Source organism: Cebus imitator, unplaced genomic scaffold (assembly GCF_001604975.1).
Source record: "Cebus imitator isolate Cc_AM_T3 unplaced genomic scaffold, Cebus_imitator-1.0 Scaffold136, whole genome shotgun sequence".
Classification (NCBI taxonomy): domain Eukaryota; kingdom Metazoa; phylum Chordata; class Mammalia; order Primates; family Cebidae; genus Cebus; species Cebus imitator.
In genome coordinates this window covers 4,626,546-4,645,133 of record NW_016107451.1, presented here as the reverse complement: position 1 = coordinate 4,645,133, position 18,588 = coordinate 4,626,546, and the positions used below count along the sequence as shown (strand labels likewise).

The following is an 18,588-nucleotide window of genomic DNA, read 5'->3' as shown; positions in this document are numbered from 1 at the left end:
TAAAGAAAAAGTAGTTTAGAAAAAAGGTTGCAGATAAAGGCAGTGTTCCGGCATTAGAGAGCCACATATACTGTATTACTGAGAAGAGGAAACATTCAAGGGTTTGGGGTGAAGTCATTCTGGCTGCAGTGTAAAGAATAGGCTGGAGGGGGATAGGGCTGGAGGAAAAAAAACTAGTTAGAAAGCTGTTTTAATAATCTAGGTGTGAGATGACTGTGGCTTCAACTATGAAAGTGGCAGAGTGGCAATGAGAAGGCAATCCCTAGAGCTTCTTTCTAAAAATCAGGGCAAAAAATAGGGTAACCCTGTTTAATGTGGCCAGAAAGTTAGAGAGATGACTAATATAAATTATAAAAAGAAGCAAATTTTGGCCCAATAAATATGTCTAAATATGAAATGAATTACCTGAGGAGGTGCTAAGTCCTCAACAACTTGAGGAGTTCAAGATAAGCCATTTCACAAAAAATTCAAAATGTTGAATTTTCAATGTTGGACAAGGGTAGATTATTTTATGGTCTTTTCCAACTTTGAGATGCCACAGATCTACTGAATTTTACTTCAGTTTGCTATTTGGAGCTGCTCCTTATGCTTGATGGTAAAAATGAAATACGCAGGATTAACTTACATCAGAGGATATGCCTATGGAACCAATGTTCTCACAAGGAAAAATATACTATCAAATTTTAACATTTTTTAGTAACTGATATACTCTATGTTAAATTGAGTACCCACATTTCACAACTCTCCACCAAACAAAGAGTTTACAATATGCCTTAAGCTCTCACTGAGCTACAACTGTTATTATCATTCATATTAGCGACAAAACCAAAAAGAGCAGCGGCTATCACTGTCTTCCATTTGCCTATACCATGCCAGAACTATATCCAGTATCTCCCATGTTCATTATAACCTGCAAAGTAGGTTTTATTCCCATTTTAAAGATGAGGAAATAGGCTTAGAAAGATTAAGTAATTTGCTTGAAGTCACAAAACTGGTAAGTGGGTAAAGGAGTTTGAACCAAGGCCTGTCTGACTCCTATGTCCATGCTTTTTCTACTACACACCAGTACCTTAAAAAGCTTGAGGAAAGTTTTAAAGAATAGTAAAAAATAACTATCATTTATCAAGTGCCAGGCACCTTTACCTGCATTATTTCATTTCATTCATTTCTTCAGCTCACATTCATAGAATGCTTCACTTCAAAGAATGTCAGAAGATTTGACTTAGAGTAAAGTCTGAGTATAGCCGCTGAACAGAATGAAAATCATAATAATCCTCCAAAGTTGAAAAGTATTTGAGAGTTTTTAAGATGTTTTCACATCCATTAGCTCATGTAATCTTCTTTATAACCCTGTGAAGTAGGCAGAATGGGATTATTATCCCCATTTTACAAATAAGAAAACTAAGGATCAGAGTCACAAAGTTACTAAGTGGCAGAACTGGCTCTCAAAAAGGCTAGGAGTTCTGACTCCTAGTCTAGTGTTGTACTACTTCATGTTATCTTCTGGTGTCAGTGGGCAATGGAAAGTATTAAGTTGCAGGAAAGAAAGGCAAGAGGAGGCAAATAGACAATGATAATAATAGAGCTAAATATATATCAAGTTGTAACAAAATACATCAAAATACTTGGAACAAAAATTGATAAAGATATCTGGATATCAATATCTATGTAACATGTAAAAGGATTTTAAAGAATTCTAAGATGTTAAGACTGATGTTTATGCAAGGAGCTCTGATTGAGAAGTATTAGAACTAGTTTTATTACTCAAATCTTAGTCCTGAAGTACACCAACCAGGGAGCAAAACCAAATGTAATTATTGGTCTGACTTCTTATTTGATAATATTTTAATATTTCTGTTATTTGTGAATAAAGTCAGAAAATATTTAATTTCAGTTCAATTTATCTTACAAGTAATTTTTTTTGGGGAAAAATCCCACCAAACACTGATTTATGGATGGTGAAGGTTTTAGTTCTGGATTCAGTAAATTAAGATAGTACTTCCAGTTTGGTTCAGTTTCCATTCTTCCCTATACCCTGTATAATTAACCACCTTCCGTTCCTTCTTGTTAGCTTGTTCTGTGGCCTACTGATTGGCAGGACTTGATGTGACAGCTGAGATGAAGTGCATGGGATAATTAGGCAGACAAGAGCACAGGAATCACTGGTTTATGAGACAGAGACACATGGAATTCTTTTCCTAGTTGGTTAAAACTGGTTATAATCTAATCCCTGGTTTACCAATTCCCCTTATTTAACAGAAATGCAAGAAAAGTATCTTACCTAGCTCCAGGATGTCAGCAGCTTCTGGTAAAGAAAAAAATGATGGAGTATAAGTCATTAAGACAAACATATCAACACAATGGTAGGTGAAATTCGGGGCTAAAATAGGATATTGAGCATTTATCTAGTTCAGTTATCTTATCCTAAAAGACACTGAGGTTCTTAGTAGTTACTGTGGAAGCACACCACCCAATTTTGCCTTATTCCCAAGCCTAAACTTATAAAAACTATAGAAAACCAGAGAGGCTAAGCAGCTATGCCTAAAACTTTGAAGCTAATTTGGGATCACCTATACTCAGAATCTAGGTTTCCTATTTCCAGTTCAAACATAGTATACTGCTTTTGACTGATACCTCTGTAAACTGCAATATTTGCCTCTGATATATCCAGTGAGTTATTTGTAAACTGAAGCCTCTAACAACAAAAATTTTATGGGAGAAGATGTCAAGTAAAAGTTTTCCATGCCAAATGGAGTTTTTTCCCCCTTACCTTGATATTGGGATGCAGACTCTGATTGGTGACCATATTTATGTTTTCTAACATCATTCCAGTCTATCACTGCAGGGGGAGAGAAAAACAGTCATGTGAAAGAAAATATAAGATTCAATACATTTCCAATTTGGCAGTATGTATTAACAGTTTTTAATAAAGTAATCCACTTCTGAGATTCTATGCTATGGAAAAATATTCCAAAATACAGGAAAAAGATTTTATGTAAAAAGCTTTAGCATTATTTATAATAACAAAAAAAGGAACACCTAAATGTTCAAAATAGAAGGCTGATTAAGATTTGATAATATAATCACTTGACAAAGTATTTTGAAGCTGTTAAATTTTTACAAAGGCTAAAGAACAAATGGGAAAATGTTTATATTACAATGTTATTAGGTAAAATGTGTGAACAAAAATTACATTCATGGAATGATCACAATTACATAAAACACTAAAAACAAATAGCACCCTAATTATGGGCTCAACTGTATGCTCCAAAACTTCATGCTGAAGTCTCCACTCTGCAGTACAGCAGAATGTAACTGTATTTGTGATAACAGCCCTGGGCTGTATGGAGCAGCTGCTGTCATCATGCCGGCTACAGCAGGGAGATCTGGTGGGAGCCTGGGAGCAGGCAGGAGTTTCACCAACCTCGGCACAGCTGCAGCTGCCCAAACCGAGGCTGCAGACCCAGACCTCCTGCTCCGTGGAGCAGGCAGGAGCCCTGTCCCAACAGGCACAGCTGCAGGCACCCAAATGCAGCTGCAGATCCAGACACCCCTGCACTTTGGGTGGTCTGGGAAGGACCCCTCTACCCTCGCAGGATCAGAAGTGCCTGCTCCCCCTGCCTGGCTTCTCCCTGCTGTTGGCACTTGCTGTGATCTTGGAGCAAAGTCAGGGCACAGCCTGGGTGCTATGAATGGCAGCAGGAGGCAGACAGATTCCTAAGCAGAAGGGGTGGATCCCTGGTAAAGCCCCTACTTCAGGCCAGGGAGGGCCTGAAGGCTGGGGGCTGAACTGCCAGTCCTGCAGACTGGAGTGGGGACTTGTGGTGCCTTTTCCTGGCCTGCCCATGGTCGCTCACAGACCAGTCAGCACTTCCTCCCCTCTGAGCTCCATAAAAGCCCCAGGATCAGCCAGGGCAGAGCAAAGCAGAGGATGGAGAGATGACTGGATGACCTGCCTGCAGAAAGAAGCCACCCACTCTAGGGCCTCCTCTTTGCTGAGAGCTGCAGAAACCCCATGACAACCTGCCTGTGGAGAGAAGCCACCCACTCTAGGGTCTCCTCTCTGCTGAGAGCTGGAGATGATGGGATGACTAGCTGCAGAGAGGAGCCACTCTCTCTGCTGAGAAGTGAACACTTGTTGGACAACCTACCTGCGGAGAGGAGCTACCCTTTCTGCTAGGAGCTGAATACTCATTGGAACACCCTGGCACTGTGGGTCTTCTCTCAGCTGTTCTATTGCTCAATACAGTGCCTCTTCATCTTGCTCACCCTCTACTTATCTGTGTATCTCATTCTTCCTGGCTGTAGGACAAGAACTTGGCTAAAAGAGTTACTGTAACACCAACAGGGCTGAAACATGCCCCCTGCTTGCCACATTGTGGGCGAAGAGAAGGAAGGAAAAGCTGTGGCCCTTTGGGGATCCCAAACCTGGGAGCTTCCAGAGCCAGGGCTGTGATTCCCTCTTTAGGGTCCTGTGGTTCCCGGTGTCTCCAAGCTTTTGGGCGCCACTGCATTCCCTGGTGCCAGCCAGGGAAGCTGCTTGTGGTGAGCCTGGTCCAGCTGCAGCCTCACAGAAAGCTGGCACCCATGCTGACACCTGGGGCTGCCCGCCTCATGGCAGCAGCTGGTGTGTCTGACTGCACAGTAGATGAACCCCAAGCTTGCTCACACACACCCCTCACCACTCCATCCCTGACTCCAGTCTCTCTTGGTGGCATGGTATCCAGGCTGATAGCGTGAGCAGCCTGCCAGGCCAAGTGGATGGAACGAGCCAAGTGGGCCAAAGCAAAACTCAGGCAAAGGCGCCACTGGCCACAGGTTTCCAGCCAGAAAAGTTACACCCCTAGGATCCTGCAATATTTGGAGAAAGGGTCTTTTGGAGAAAAGTTACACCCCTAGGATCCTCCAATATTTGGAGAAAGTAAAGTTAAAATGAGGTCACTAAGGTGGTCCCTAATTCAGCATGACTGGTGTCATTATAAGAAGAGAAAGTTTGGACACAGGTACAGAGAAAAGACCATGTAATGAACAGAGGGAGAAGCCTCAGAAGCTAAGGAGTGAGGCCTCAGAATAAAGAAATCAACCTTGCCAACACCTTCATCTTAGACTTCTAGCCTTCAGAATTGAGAGGAAACAAATTTCTGTTTAAGCCACCTCGTCCATGATATTTGTTACAGCAGCCCTAGAAACTAATACAGCCATGGGAAATTATCATTAGAAAAAACATAGAATTAACACAGCAAATAAAGAGGATACATTACTCATATAACGGGAATATATTTTCCTCGGTTGAAAATTTAGATTCATCTACCGACCCTACCACTTTCTCACCATCAATCACCTATCATGTCTTCACTTAACTTTTTGCTCAGCTCAGACTCCATGGTCCCTCATTAATATAATTCTCTAGTAAACACTCTTAATTCCTTCCCATCTCTCTTTTTTGTCAAACTTACCTACTAAAGGCTCAATCCTAAATCTGGTTAAAGCCACTTATCAACCTACACTGTGCCTCCCCCAGCAGCTCACCAGTGCTGAAGAAAAACAAATACAAGCTTATTGATCTCATTTTAAACTCACAGCTATAATTCTCAAATGCCACTTTACACTGCCCAGAAATCATACCACATTTATCCACTATCTTTACTTTTCCATTTTCTTAAAAAATATATATATATATATCGTATCTTTCTCTCTCTTATCAAACTCCAAATATACCCTCTCCCTCAACTTCACTCTCTTAGGGGATGACTTTAATTCTGGATTCATTGAGAAAACAGAAATAAAGGCAAGACTCTTCTACTCATTTCATAACAGTAGAGACCTGATCTTGTTTAGTGGTGAATCCCCAGTGCATAGCATAGTAACATGTGCTCACTCAATGTTTGGTGAATAAATTACCTATCGTTCATGATTTTTCCTGACTTCTCTCCTGTTACTGTGGATGAAATGTCTCTGTTTTTATCAAAAGCCATCCCTCCATTTTAGCTGCAGATTCCATAGTCTCTCATCCTCTGAAAGACTTTGCAAATATCCCCCCTTTTTTTTTTTGCTATTATTTTTAATTGACCAACAATAATTTTATATATTTATGGGGCACAAAGTGATGTTTCAATATATGTATACATGGTGGAATGATCAAACCACAGTACAGCAATTAGTATAGTCATCATTTCAAATATTTATAATTTCTTTGTGGTGAGACCATTTAAAATTCTCTCTTTAGCTATTTTGAAAAATACATTATTATTAACTGCAGTCAACATGCTCTGCAACAGAACACCAGAACTACTACTCCTATCTAACCATAACTTTGTACTGTTGACCAAGGTATCCCTTTTTCCACACCCACACCTCCCCTCCCAGCCTCTGGTTATTACCATTCTACTCTCTACTTCTATAAGTTAGACTTTTTTAGATTCTACATGTGAAATTATGTAATATTTGTCTTTCTGTGCCTGACTTATGTTACTTAATATTATATCCTCTAGGTTCATCCATGTTGTCAAAAATGACAGAATTTCCTATTTTTTAAGGCAGAATAATATTCCATTGTGCATATATACCACATTTTAAAATCCATCATACACTGATATACACTTAAGTTATTTCCAAATCTTGGCTATTGTGAATACTGCTACAATGAATATGGGCATGCAGACAGAAGCTATCCTTTCAACATACTGATTTCATTTCCTTTGGGTATATGGCCAGTAGTAGGATTGATGAAACATACAGTAATTTTATTTTTAGTGTTTTGAGGAACCTCCATCCTGTTTTTCAAAATGGCTGTGCTAACTTGCATTATCCATAACAGTGTATAAGGGCTGTTTTTCTTCAAATCCTTGCCAACATTTATCTTTCGTTTTTTTTGATAATAGCTAACCTAACAGTTGTTGGCTGTAGGATATCTCACTGTGATTTTCATTTGTATCTCTCTGATGATTAGTGATGTTGGACATTTTTTCATATATCTGTTGCTCACTTATGTGTTTTCTTTTGAAAAAAATGTCTATTCAAATCCTTTGCTTATTTTTACTAGGTTTGTTTTCTTGTTACTGAGTAGTTGAGTTCCTAGTAAATTTCAGATGTTAGTCCCTTCTCCAATATATGATTTGCGAATATTTCCTCCCAACCTCTGGGTTGTTTCCTTTTCCATGGTAGCTTTTCACTTTAATGCAATTCCATTTGTCTATTTTTGGTTTTATTGCTAATGCTTCTGAGTTCATATCAAAGAAATCTCTGTCCAGACCTGTAGCAGTCTTATAATTTCAGTTTCATAGTTTCAAGTCTTTAATCCATTTTGAGTTGATTCTTGTATAAGAGATGAGATAAAGATCCACTTTCATTCTTCTGTATGTGGATATCCAGTTTTCCCAATACCATTTTTTGAACAGGTTGTGCTTTCCCCAATGTGTGTTCTTGTCAAAAAGCAATTGACTGCAAATGTGTGGGTTTATTTCTAGGCTCTCTGTCCTATTTCATCGGTAGACTGTCTGTTTTTATGCCAGAACCATGCTTTTTTGATTACTATAGCTTTGTAATATATTTTGCAATACAGTAGTGTGACGTCTTCAGCTTTGCTCTTTTTGGTCAAGATTGTTTGGCTATTTGGAATATTTTGTGGTTCCACAGGAATTTTAGCTACTTCTGTGAAGAATGACATTAGAATTTTGATGGCAGTTGCATTAAATCTGTAGATTTCTTTGGGTGGTATAAATATTTTCACAATATTAATTCTTCCCATCCATAAACACTGGCTATCTTTCCACTTATTTGTGGTATCTTTAATTTCTTTCATCAGTGTCTTACAGTTTTCAGTATACAGATCTTTCACTTCCTTGGTTAAAGTTACTTCTAAGTATTTTACTTAGAAGTAAATGGTATTATAAATGGAATTACTATTGTAAATGGGACTTTCTTAATTCCTCTTTCAGAAAGTTCCCTGTTAGTGTATAGAAATGCTACTAACTTTTTAAAGTTGATTTTGTATCCTGCAACTTCATGGGATTTGCTTAATTCAAATGATGTTTTGGTATAGTCTTTAAGATTTTCAATATGTAAGATCATGTTGTCTGCAAACAGAGACAATTTCATTTCACCCTTTCCTATTTGGATGCCTTTTATCTCTTTTTCTTGCCTAATTGCTCAGACTAGGACTTCTGGTATCGTGTTGAACACATGTTGTAAGCATGGGCATCCTTGTTTTGTTCTAAATCTTATAGGAAAAGCCTTCAACTTCTTAACCACTGAGTACAATGTTAGCTATGAGCTTGTCATTTATGGCCTTTATTGTGTTAAAGAACATTCCTTCTATACCTAATATGTTGAGAGTTTTCATCATGAATGGATGTTGAATTTTGTCAAATGTATTTCTCCATCTATTGAGATGATCATGTGATTTTTGTCCTTCATTCTGTTATATGGTAAGTCACATTTATTCATTTGGATGTGTTGAACCAGCCCTGCAATCCAAGGGCAAATCCTACTTGATCATGGTGAATGATCCTTTTAATATACTATTGAATATGGTTTCTTAGTATTTTGCTGAAGATTTTTTCATCCATGTTCATCAGTGAGACTGGTCCGAAGTCTTCTTTTTCTTCTTACCATTCAGATGAAGGGAAATATAGTTCTCTTTTTTTGTCATATCTTTGTCTAGCTTTGGTATCAAAAGGTAATGCTGGCCTCATAAAATTAATTTTAAAGAATTTTTTCCTCTTCAACTGTTTAGAGGAGTTTGAGAAGTACTGGTGTGGGTACTTCTTTAAGTATCTAGTGCAATTCAGCTGTGATGTCATTAGGCTTTACTTTGATAGGAGACTTAATTACTGATTGAATCTCATTACTCATAGTTGGTCTATTCAGATTTCCAACTGCTTTGTGATTCAGTCTTGGTAAGCTCTATGTTTCTAGCAATGTATTCATTTCTTCTGGTTGTCCAATTTGTTGACTTAAAATTGTTCATAGTAGTCTTTCATAATCCTCATTATTTCTATGTTATCACTTGTAATATCTCCTATTTCAGGGAGTTTTATACTTTCATATGTTTTCACATTACTGATTAATGTTCTCTTCCTTCAGCTTGAGGAATTCCCTTTAGCATTTCTTGTAAGGCTGTGGGGATAAATTATCTGTTATTTTTTGACAAAGTCCTGATCGTCCCTTTGTTTTTGGAAGACAGGATTAATAGGTATGGTATGCATTGTGGGCAGTGCTTTTTTTTTTTTTCTTTTTTTTTTTCCTTTCAGGGTTTTTAATATATCATCCTACTCTCTTCTGGTCTGCAAGGTTTCTGCTGAGAAATCCATTGACAGCAGCCTTAGGGTGGTTCCCTTATATGTGACAATTCACTTTCCCTTTGCTCCTTGCAACTCACTCTATCTTTAATTCATAATTTGATTATAACATGCCTTGGTATGGATCTTTTGGGGTTCCTCTTATTTGGCGTTCTTTGGGCTTCCTGAATGTGGCTTTCTATTTCCTTCCTCAGGCTTGAGAAGTTTGTTTTTTGACATGATTTGACTATATTTTATTTCTTCTCTTTCTGACACATCAATAATACATATGTTGTCTGACTTGATGGTATCCCACAGTCTTGTAATCTATCTTTAAACTATCCTTTTCATTCTTTTCTCTTTTTGCTCAGATTGAATGATTTTCAGTGACCTGTCTTTGATTTCATCAATTCTTTCTTCTGCTTCATCTAATCTGCTGTTGAACACCTCTATTGAATTTTTTAGTTCAGTTACAGTATTTTTCACATCTTTGATGTCTATTTGGTACTGTTTTATACTTTCTCTTTGTCAAAGTTATTAGTTTGTTCTTTCATTGCTGTTTTGACTTCAGTTAACATATTTATAAGCATTATTTTAAATTCTCTGTCAGGTAAATCACATATCTCTATTTCACTTGTGTTGTCTTCTGGAGATTTGTCTTGGTTTTTATTGTTTTTCTTTTTTTTGAAACAGATTCTCTTTTCTTTGATTTTTGTGTTAGCTTCTATGCATTAAATAAGAATATAACCTCTCCCAGACTTGTCAGACCAGCTTCATGTAAGAGAAGGATCTCAATAATCCATCCAGCCAAAAACTGTAAGGTGCTCTCCAATCTCTGTGTTTATTCAGACTGCTGTCTCTTTGTTGATAGTCCCTCGAGCTTAGGATGTGCCACATTTTGTCAATATCCCCACAATACCACAGAATAGGAGCCAAAATCTCTAGATGTAGCTGAGGATACTGAGGTGCTGAATGTGTTTTCTATTTCCTTCTATCTTTACAGCTGAGCCTGAGCATTTATGTCCCACTCTCTCTGCACTAAGCTAAGGAGAAGATCTGTGGCAAAAACCTGTACTCACATTCAAGCTGCACCCACTGATCCTGAGAAGAAGCTAGTAGAAGTGGGCCTGCTATATGTCCACCTCTTTGTTTTCTGTGGTCTAAGGCTATTCAGGAATGCAAAGCTCCACTGACTCCCAAAGCTTGTCATTTGGATGGAAGCTATAGACGTTGTGTCACTTGAGGCCTGACCAAACTCCTTCCAGGAAGAATCAGTAGGCTTGGATTTATTACTGAGATTAGCTAGAGGGCTACTGCTTGTTTTCCCCTCAGCTGCCAAATGCAAGTTCATTAGAAACCAGGCTGTCAATAGCCACTGGAAGTGTGTGCTATAAGCCCCTTCTGGAGAACACATGAGAGCTACATGTTTCTACTTCCTTTCTGTACTGCTCATAGGGGGTATAGCCTCTGAAGGTATTTGTACACCTATTTAAAACCACCCCCTTGTTTCTGTGATCTAGAAAAACTCATATATGCCTAGTCCCCTTGGCTCCCAGAGCTAAGATATTTAGGATGTAGTCCTTTGGGAGATAGTTGTAACAGTTGGGGCACTCGTTGTGTGGACATACGCCTATCAGTGTGGTGTCAGGTTAATTATTTGTCTACCCCTTGAATTCCTCAATGCAAGTTAATTAGAAGCCAGGCTGGCAAGTAGTCATCAGAAGAGTGTGTCATAAAGCCCTTCTGGGGCAAAACAAGGGGCTACATTTTAAGCCCCTTCTCTGCACTGGTCCTGGGGAGTAAAGTCCATGGATGTGCTTCTGTTCTTCTTGGTTGTCTTCTAACTAACTTACACTGGGGGAAACTTAGGGGCAGTCAAATACTAACCCACCACCAGCCTTGGAAGAGTCTGTCCACACATTGAGTACCTCAACTTTCACAGCTTTCACAACTGTATAAATCTGCTGCTTTTTTCCTGCAAAGGTCTAGGGATCTGCATAAGCCAATCCCCTCTTCTCCCAGAGCTGAGAGGTTTAGGATGTAGGCCCTCAGTGGAAGCTGTGAGCCAAGTCCTACAATAAATCTCTCTCTTTACCTACCTACCCAGCTCCCATTGTTTCTGTTTTGGGGGAGAACCCTGACTAATACTAGGTCAGAGTGAGCATTTAAAACATAAAATGCACCATTGTACTCCAGCCTGGGCAACAAGAGTGACACTGTGTCTCAAAAACAAAATTAAATATACAATATATATTCCATGTTTTTAGTGCTATATTGCTTAAATAAAAGATGAGCCACCAGTATACACAAAATTGGTTCAAGGAAGCTACAACAAATTGAAACCAGGCTGAAAGACCATCAGCAAAACAATATTCAAAAGCAACTAATGCAATTTAGAAAAATTAGTCTAGCCTGGGTAACAAAGCAAGACCCTGTTTCAAACAAAACAACAAAGAAAAGAAAAAAAAATCCATCCTCAATTATGCAGCAAAATGAACAAAATAACAAACAGTTAAGGGCAGAAAGGCATCAAATAGTTCAAAAAGTTTGGTGGCCCACACCTGTTACTACAGCACTTTGGGAGACCAAGGCAGGAGGATTCATTAAGCCCAGGAGTTTGAGACCAGTCTGAGCAACATAGTGAGACCTGGTCTCTACAGAAAAACTTAAAAATTATAGCTGGGCATGGTAGCATATATCTGTGGTCCCAGCTACTCAAGAGGCTGTGGTGAGAGGATTGCTTGGGCCCAGGAGGTCCAGATGGCAGTGAGCCATGATTATACCACTGCACTCCAGCCTCGGAAACAGAGCAAGATCCTGTCTCAAAAACAAACAACAACAACAACAAACAACCAAACAATGAAAAGGGAACTTCTAGGAAGAAATAAGACTCTTGGTACAAACTGCTGGAACGTGGAAAGCAGCACTCAAGAAAAAGAAACAACTGCATTACAAAATGTGTAATTTTTAAGCATTGCCATAAACTACTCAGTGAATCAGGTAATTGTCCCTGAATCAGGCAACTGTCCCAAAATAAAGAGAATACAGCATTTGACATAATTTTACACATTAAAAAAAAGGGCTAGTCACCTATCATTTTTTCAAAGTGTTCTAACAATAATGACTATGTTTCATAGTATATTATAATATATAGGTACTATTTAATAATCAGTTTTATTCCTTTGCTGCAAGCATTATGTTTCTTCTCTGGCAGTCCCTATCCCAGTTAACATAACAAATCAGAAACCTATAATCCCTCCAAATCCAATTGGTTATCCAATTCTGTCAGTTGTACCTCTAAAATAACCATCTCTTCTCTTTAATCTCCCCTGCACCTTGTCAGAGTTTAGGATTTCATTATCTCTCACCTTGACCAATAAAAACAGTTATTTAATTCCTATGTTTGTTCTCACTGCTTTCCAGTCATACATCAGCATTATTTTTCTAAAATACAAAACAGATGAAACATGTCACTATCCCATTTAAATGTCTTCCAGGATCAATCCCTAAATTGTATCCAAACATATCTCTTTCCAAGCTCATCCGACCATAAACTGCATCCAAACTCATACTCTTTCACACCTCTGGGCCTTCCCCTATTTGGGAAATTCCCATTTATTCCTCACAGTGCAGGACAAATATTATTTTGTAACAGCTTTCTGGTGACAGCTCTACATTTGCCACCTCCTACATTTATGCCTGTCAGAGTGTACGAGCTAAATAATCTTAAGCCAGTCAGCATTCCTAGAGCTTGGCACACAGCAAGCAGTCAAAAAACAAAAAAATTTCTCTTTTTACTAAATGTAGAAAGTTATGCAATGAGAGAAAAATTATCCATATTAAAAAGTCAATATTTCAATGCATACTCTCATCAAGACAACTGTGACACAGAAAATGATACTTAGAAGCCACTATGGTAAGATAGCAATTATTCATATTAATAAAGAGCAACTGAAAACAAATAATCTAAAACTGCAGGTAATATATCATTTATATTTAGTTTTAGAACTTTTTTTTTCTACTATAGATTTACAGATTTTAGTCATGCTTTACCTAAGCTAATATTAAAAATGAACTACCATTTTTAATGGGTACAGTTTCAGTTCTGCAAGATGAAAAAGTTCTAGAGATTGATGATAGTGATGGATACACAACAATGTGAATGTCTTTAGTGTAACTGAACTGAACACTAAAATATTATTAAAATGGCAAATTCTGTGTTATGTATATTTTTTGAAATTTAATTAAAAAAAATAAACTTGCACTCCTGGGATGTAAAGATCAGGGGAGACTCAGAGGTTGCTGAACTGATTCCATTCAGATTCAATGAATACTTAACATTACTATATATGCCAGGCCCAGTGCCAGGCATTTTCATATATTTAATCTCAGGTATTATTAATATCTTTTTATAGATGAAAAATCTAGGGCTCAATAAGTTAAACTATGCCACACAGGGAAAGAACTGATCAGGAAACAGCAATGAAAGATAAGTAATAGTCCACAAAGGGAGTAAATCTGACAATTAAAAAACTGAATTGAAATAATGCTCTAAATCCTGCTTATGTTTAGATTCATTCATTCAACAAACATTTATTACCATTATTTCTCAGTCATTATTCTAGGCACTGGAGCTATATCACTAAACAAACCAGATAAAAACCTCTGTTCTAGCTTACGTGCTACTGGAATGCTCACCAGAGATTTCACAAAATGTAGTCTTTTGACTGGAGGCATTCAACAAAGCATTCACTACAGGGAAACAAATGTCAGAAAGAGACTTTCTGGCAATGAGAATTGTCCTGTGGAGGACTGGTTTTCACTGAAATGTGCAAACAGACAGGCTAAATGACACTTATCACCAAAGATGCTGAAACTTTTCTAAGTTGAGAGAAAAATTCACAGGTTGTAAAGGGAGATAACCAGATAAATTTCTAAGATCCTATCCAACCTCGGAATTCTCTTTCACTAAGCATCAAACAATATTATGGGAGTTGAGAGATTATTGTGGCAACTATCTATATCTTATATATATTTGTGTTTGATCACATGCATGTCTTAATTATGAACTATTTGTCAGTAAAGATTATGTCTTATTCTCCTTACTATCTCACATATCTACATCAATAAAATGAATCAATAAATGCAATATTATAGGTTTAAAGAGCACTGGAAAGCTTCCTATTAAATATTTTTCAATTTGACATTTAAATTCCATTTAGAAACATGCCCTAGTATTAACTATGTATTCCAACTTACTATTTTCAAAATAACACTCTTAAAATCTTTGATATTTCTGTACTGAAACTGCATTCACTAAAAGGATTAAAAAACAACAAGGCACCCTCTTTTAGTCTAGAAGAGAGAGAGTTACACAAGTGTGATAAAGTATTATGGCCTCCCTAGTAGCTGTAACTACAGGCTCACACCACCATGACTGGTTACTTTTCCGTATTCTTTGTAGAGATGGGGTTTCACCATGTTGCCCGGGCTGGTCTCCAATTCCTGGCCTCAAGCAATTGGCCCACCTTGGCCTCCCAAAGTACTGGGATTACAGGTGTGAGGCACTGTGCCCCTCCTTCTTTTTACCTTTCTAAATATGGCCACTAGAAAAATTTATATAAGTGCCTTGCATTGTATCTCTATTGGACACAGTGAACAAATTCATTAAAGAATAGCTTCCTTTCCTTTCTTAATGATTATTTCTCATGTAGCCAAACCGTTACAAAAATATTTTTAAGTATTTAAAAAGCAAAACTTCAAAACTCCTTGCCCAATGTGGAAAATTCATACCAATGACAAAGATGACATCACAGCTATATACAAAAGGTTAACGACTAGTCTAATTAGTAATGAGGAATTCCTTAAAGTCAGTCCTTGCTAAGTCTCTTAACCCCTCTTACCTCCAGGATAGGGTAAAAAGATACTTACCACTAGGCTGCATAGTCAATGGATTAAAAACCGGTCTAGGAGTTAAGAAGTTTGGGATTTATCCCCGGATCCACCAATACCTTCTGACTTCTGACAAGTCAGTTTCTCTGGATGCTAATTTCTCCATCTGTAAAAAAGGTGGGTGGAGAGGAGGGAGAGGAACATTTATTACCTATAAAGTACTGAGATCTCTAATTATTAACAAATTGGGCTAAATTACAAGAAAAGTTAGAAATTTAGATACAGATTATTTTACCATTAGAATATCTTGGAGTTGCAAGATACCTTACAGAAAGTACCACAGGTTGAATTTAACCAAGCCTCCATATTCACAGAAATAAAATAGAAATATTTGCTACATTTGGTCCCATGTAAATACTAAATTTAGTTTCCACCTAACCAGGTTGAGCCAGAATGTCAAAAGACACTAAAAACCTACTAACATGGTGTTACAGACTGAACTATGTCTCCCCCAAATTCGTATGCTGAAGTCCTAACTCCCAATGTGACTACATTTGGAGACAGGGCATTTAAGAAGGCAATTAAGGTTAAATAAAGACATAGAGGTGAGGCCCTAATATGATAATATTGGTTTCCTTAAAACAAAAGGATGAGACATGAGAGAGATCTCTTTCTCCCACACAGAAAAAAATGCCACATGAGGACTCAGCAAGAAGGTGCCATCTATAAGCTGAGGAGAGTGGCCTAATCTCTAACCTCTCCTGCTAGCATCTTGACGTTGAACTTCCAGCCCCCAGAACTTTGAGGATATAGATTTCTATTGTTTAAGCCAGTCAGTCTGTGGTATTCTGTTATGGCACCCCAAGCACATGGTCACAGGACAAATGAGACTGCAGCAATTCTTTGAGAGTACCTCAGTTCCCCTAAAGAACTTTCACTCTTTTCTTTATTACAGTCGGAGTGGTAGGACAGTAGAACAAAAACAAAGTAAAAACAAAACTAAAAATGCTGAATTTGGCTTAAAATTTTACCCTGATTTGAATCTCAACTCTGTTTTGCCTTAATGTTTATTTTTTCCTTTAAGACTTTAGGCAAGTAACATGAACATGGCTGGGCATGGTGGCTCATGCCTATAGTCCCAGCACTTTGAGAGGCTGAAGCTGGCAGATTCTTGTGGTCAGGAGTTCAAGACAAGCCTAACCAACCTGGCAAAACTCCTTCTATACTAAAAATACAAAAATTAGAAAGCATGGTGGCACATGCCGATAATCCTGACTACTGGGGCAGCTGAGGCATGAGAATCGCTTGAACCCAAGAGGTGGAGGTTGCAGAGATCACACCACTGCATTCTAGCCTGGATGACAGAGTGAGGCTCTGTCCCCCCCCCAAAAAAAAAAGACTTTAGGCAAGTTATGTAACTGAATCTCAGTTAGTAAAATGGGAATAATAATCCCAATGCTACTTGCTTCAATGGGCTGCTGTAAAGAATAAATGAAAAAATTACTTTAAAAGTACTTAATGGCCAGGTGTGTGGTGGCTCACATATGTAATCCCAGCATTTTAGGAGGCTGAGGTGGGGGGATCGCCTGAACTCAAGAGTTTGAGATCAGCCTGGGCAATACAGTGAGACCCCATCTCTACAAAAAATTTTTTAAAATTTAGCTGGACATGGTGGTGCATGCCTGTGATCACAGCAACTCAGGAGACTGAAGTAAGAGGACTCAGTTGAGCCCAGGAGGCTGCAGTAAGCTGTGATCTCACCACTACACTCCAGCCTGGGCAATAGAGAGGGACCCTGTCTCAAACAAATAAAATAACATAAAAATAAAAAGGATTATTAAAGAAAAAATTGCTGTTTAATACCTTTCTGACAAGGAAAAGTCAGATCATGAGTAATACAAAAGTATTTTGTAAGTTATACTTAAAAAAAGGATATCACTCCTTTACTGCTTAACCCTCAAGGATTCTATGTTCACAATTTGAGTAACCACTCTGCAGAGTATCTGCTAGAATTACTTCTACTTTGCTACTTCTTCCTTTGGTTTTCTCTTACTGTTGGCTGAGACCTTTAAAATTTATGGTAAGGATGGGCATGGTGGCTCACAGCTGTAATTCCAGCAGTTTGGGAGGCTGAGGCAGAAGAATTGTTTGAGCCTAGGAATTTGAGACTCTGCAACATGGTAAAACTAAATCTCTACAAAAATATAAAAATTAGCCAGGTGTGATGGTGTGCACCTATATTTCCAGCTACTTGGGAGGTTAAGGCAGGAGGATCGCTTGAGCTTGGGAGGTCAAGGCTGCAGGGCGCTATGATCATACCACTGCACTCTAGCCTAAGCAACAGAGAGAAACACTGTCTCAAAATAAATAAATAAAAGTAAACAAAATAATATTTATGGTAGTATAGTCTTCTAGGAGGATGTGAAAGTGCCTGTATTTATTCCAAAATATGGTAATGACACAAAGGGGCTGGAATAAGAACAATAATGTGAATCTTCAAAGTGCATGTTCAGAGCCCTGAAACATTAAGAAATTAGTCTTATGAAAACCCTAGAAAATATATTCTCTTCAATTTCTGAGAAAAGAACACAACAGTATAGACTACTAAAATCCCAAGCAGTGCCTCCTGAGTAGCCGGTATTACAGGCATGTTCCACCATACTCGGCTAAATTGTGTATTTTTAGTAGAGATGGGATTTTGCAACGTTGGCCAGGCTGGTCTCAAACTCCTGACCTCAAGGATCTGCCAGTCTCAGCCTCTCAAAACTTAATGCAATGATGGAAACGTTCTATATTCCTGTTGTCCAATGGGTAGCCACGTGTGGCTTTTCAGGACTCGAAATGTAGCTAGTGAAACTGAGTGCATTTTTAATTGCATTTAATTTTATTAAATTTAAATTTAATTAGACATACATGGTAGCTACTCACTGAATAGTGCAGATCTACAGAATGTAATATAATGATTCGTATTTCTGGAAATCTTGGAAGGAAGTATAATACGTAGTTAAAAAAAAAAATCTATAAGGCTATGGCAGTATCCTTTCAAAATGTAATAAAACAATCAAGACGATCCAAGATGGCCGTTTAGGAACAGCTCAGGATTGCAGCTCCCAGTGAAAGCGCAGAGGGTGAGTGGACGCCGCGTTTTTATCACCCACAGACTAGGAAATTCCCGGGCTGAGGAGCTCCACGGTCGCCAGCGCAGCTGTTTCGGCCAGTGCGGCTGTGCCTGCCGGCGCCGCTGCTTTGTCCCGCGCGCCTGCTTTGTCGGCGCCCCGGAGCCATGGTTCTCTGTACTAAATAATACCGGTCCGGGTGCCCTTTTGGCTGGCGATTGGAGCCACGGGAAGTCGCCCATTCGCCGGTTCAAAAAGGGGACTGAGCAGAGAACCAGGACAGTAGATTCCAGGGCAAAAAA

At 38.4% G+C, this 18,588-nt stretch overlaps 1 protein-coding gene across 16 annotated transcripts in view; it reads right to left on the bottom strand.

Moving 5' to 3' along the window:
• SCMH1 (Scm polycomb group protein homolog 1) overlaps positions 1 to 18,588 on the bottom strand; it is a 239,405-nt gene that overhangs the window by 169,952 nt on the left and 50,865 nt on the right. For 8 of the 16 annotated variants that reach the window (XR_001829069.1, XM_017541788.1, XM_017541791.2 and 5 more), the window contains exons 2-4: positions 15,210 to 15,336; positions 2,771 to 2,839; positions 2,282 to 2,305 (exon numbers count right to left, since the gene is read on the bottom strand). Coding sequence is in view for 8 of the 16 variants with exons in the window: in XM_017541788.1 (XP_017397277.1) it covers positions 2,282 to 2,305; positions 2,771 to 2,839; positions 15,210 to 15,222 (106 nt within the window). In the remaining 8 variants the exon portion in view is untranslated. Of the gene's footprint in view, positions 1 to 1,143; positions 1,351 to 2,281; positions 2,306 to 2,770; positions 2,841 to 15,209; positions 15,337 to 18,588 lie in introns of those variants that run through there. The other 8 variants (XM_017541797.2, XM_017541792.2, XM_017541796.2 and 5 more) reach the window with 4 other exon arrangements.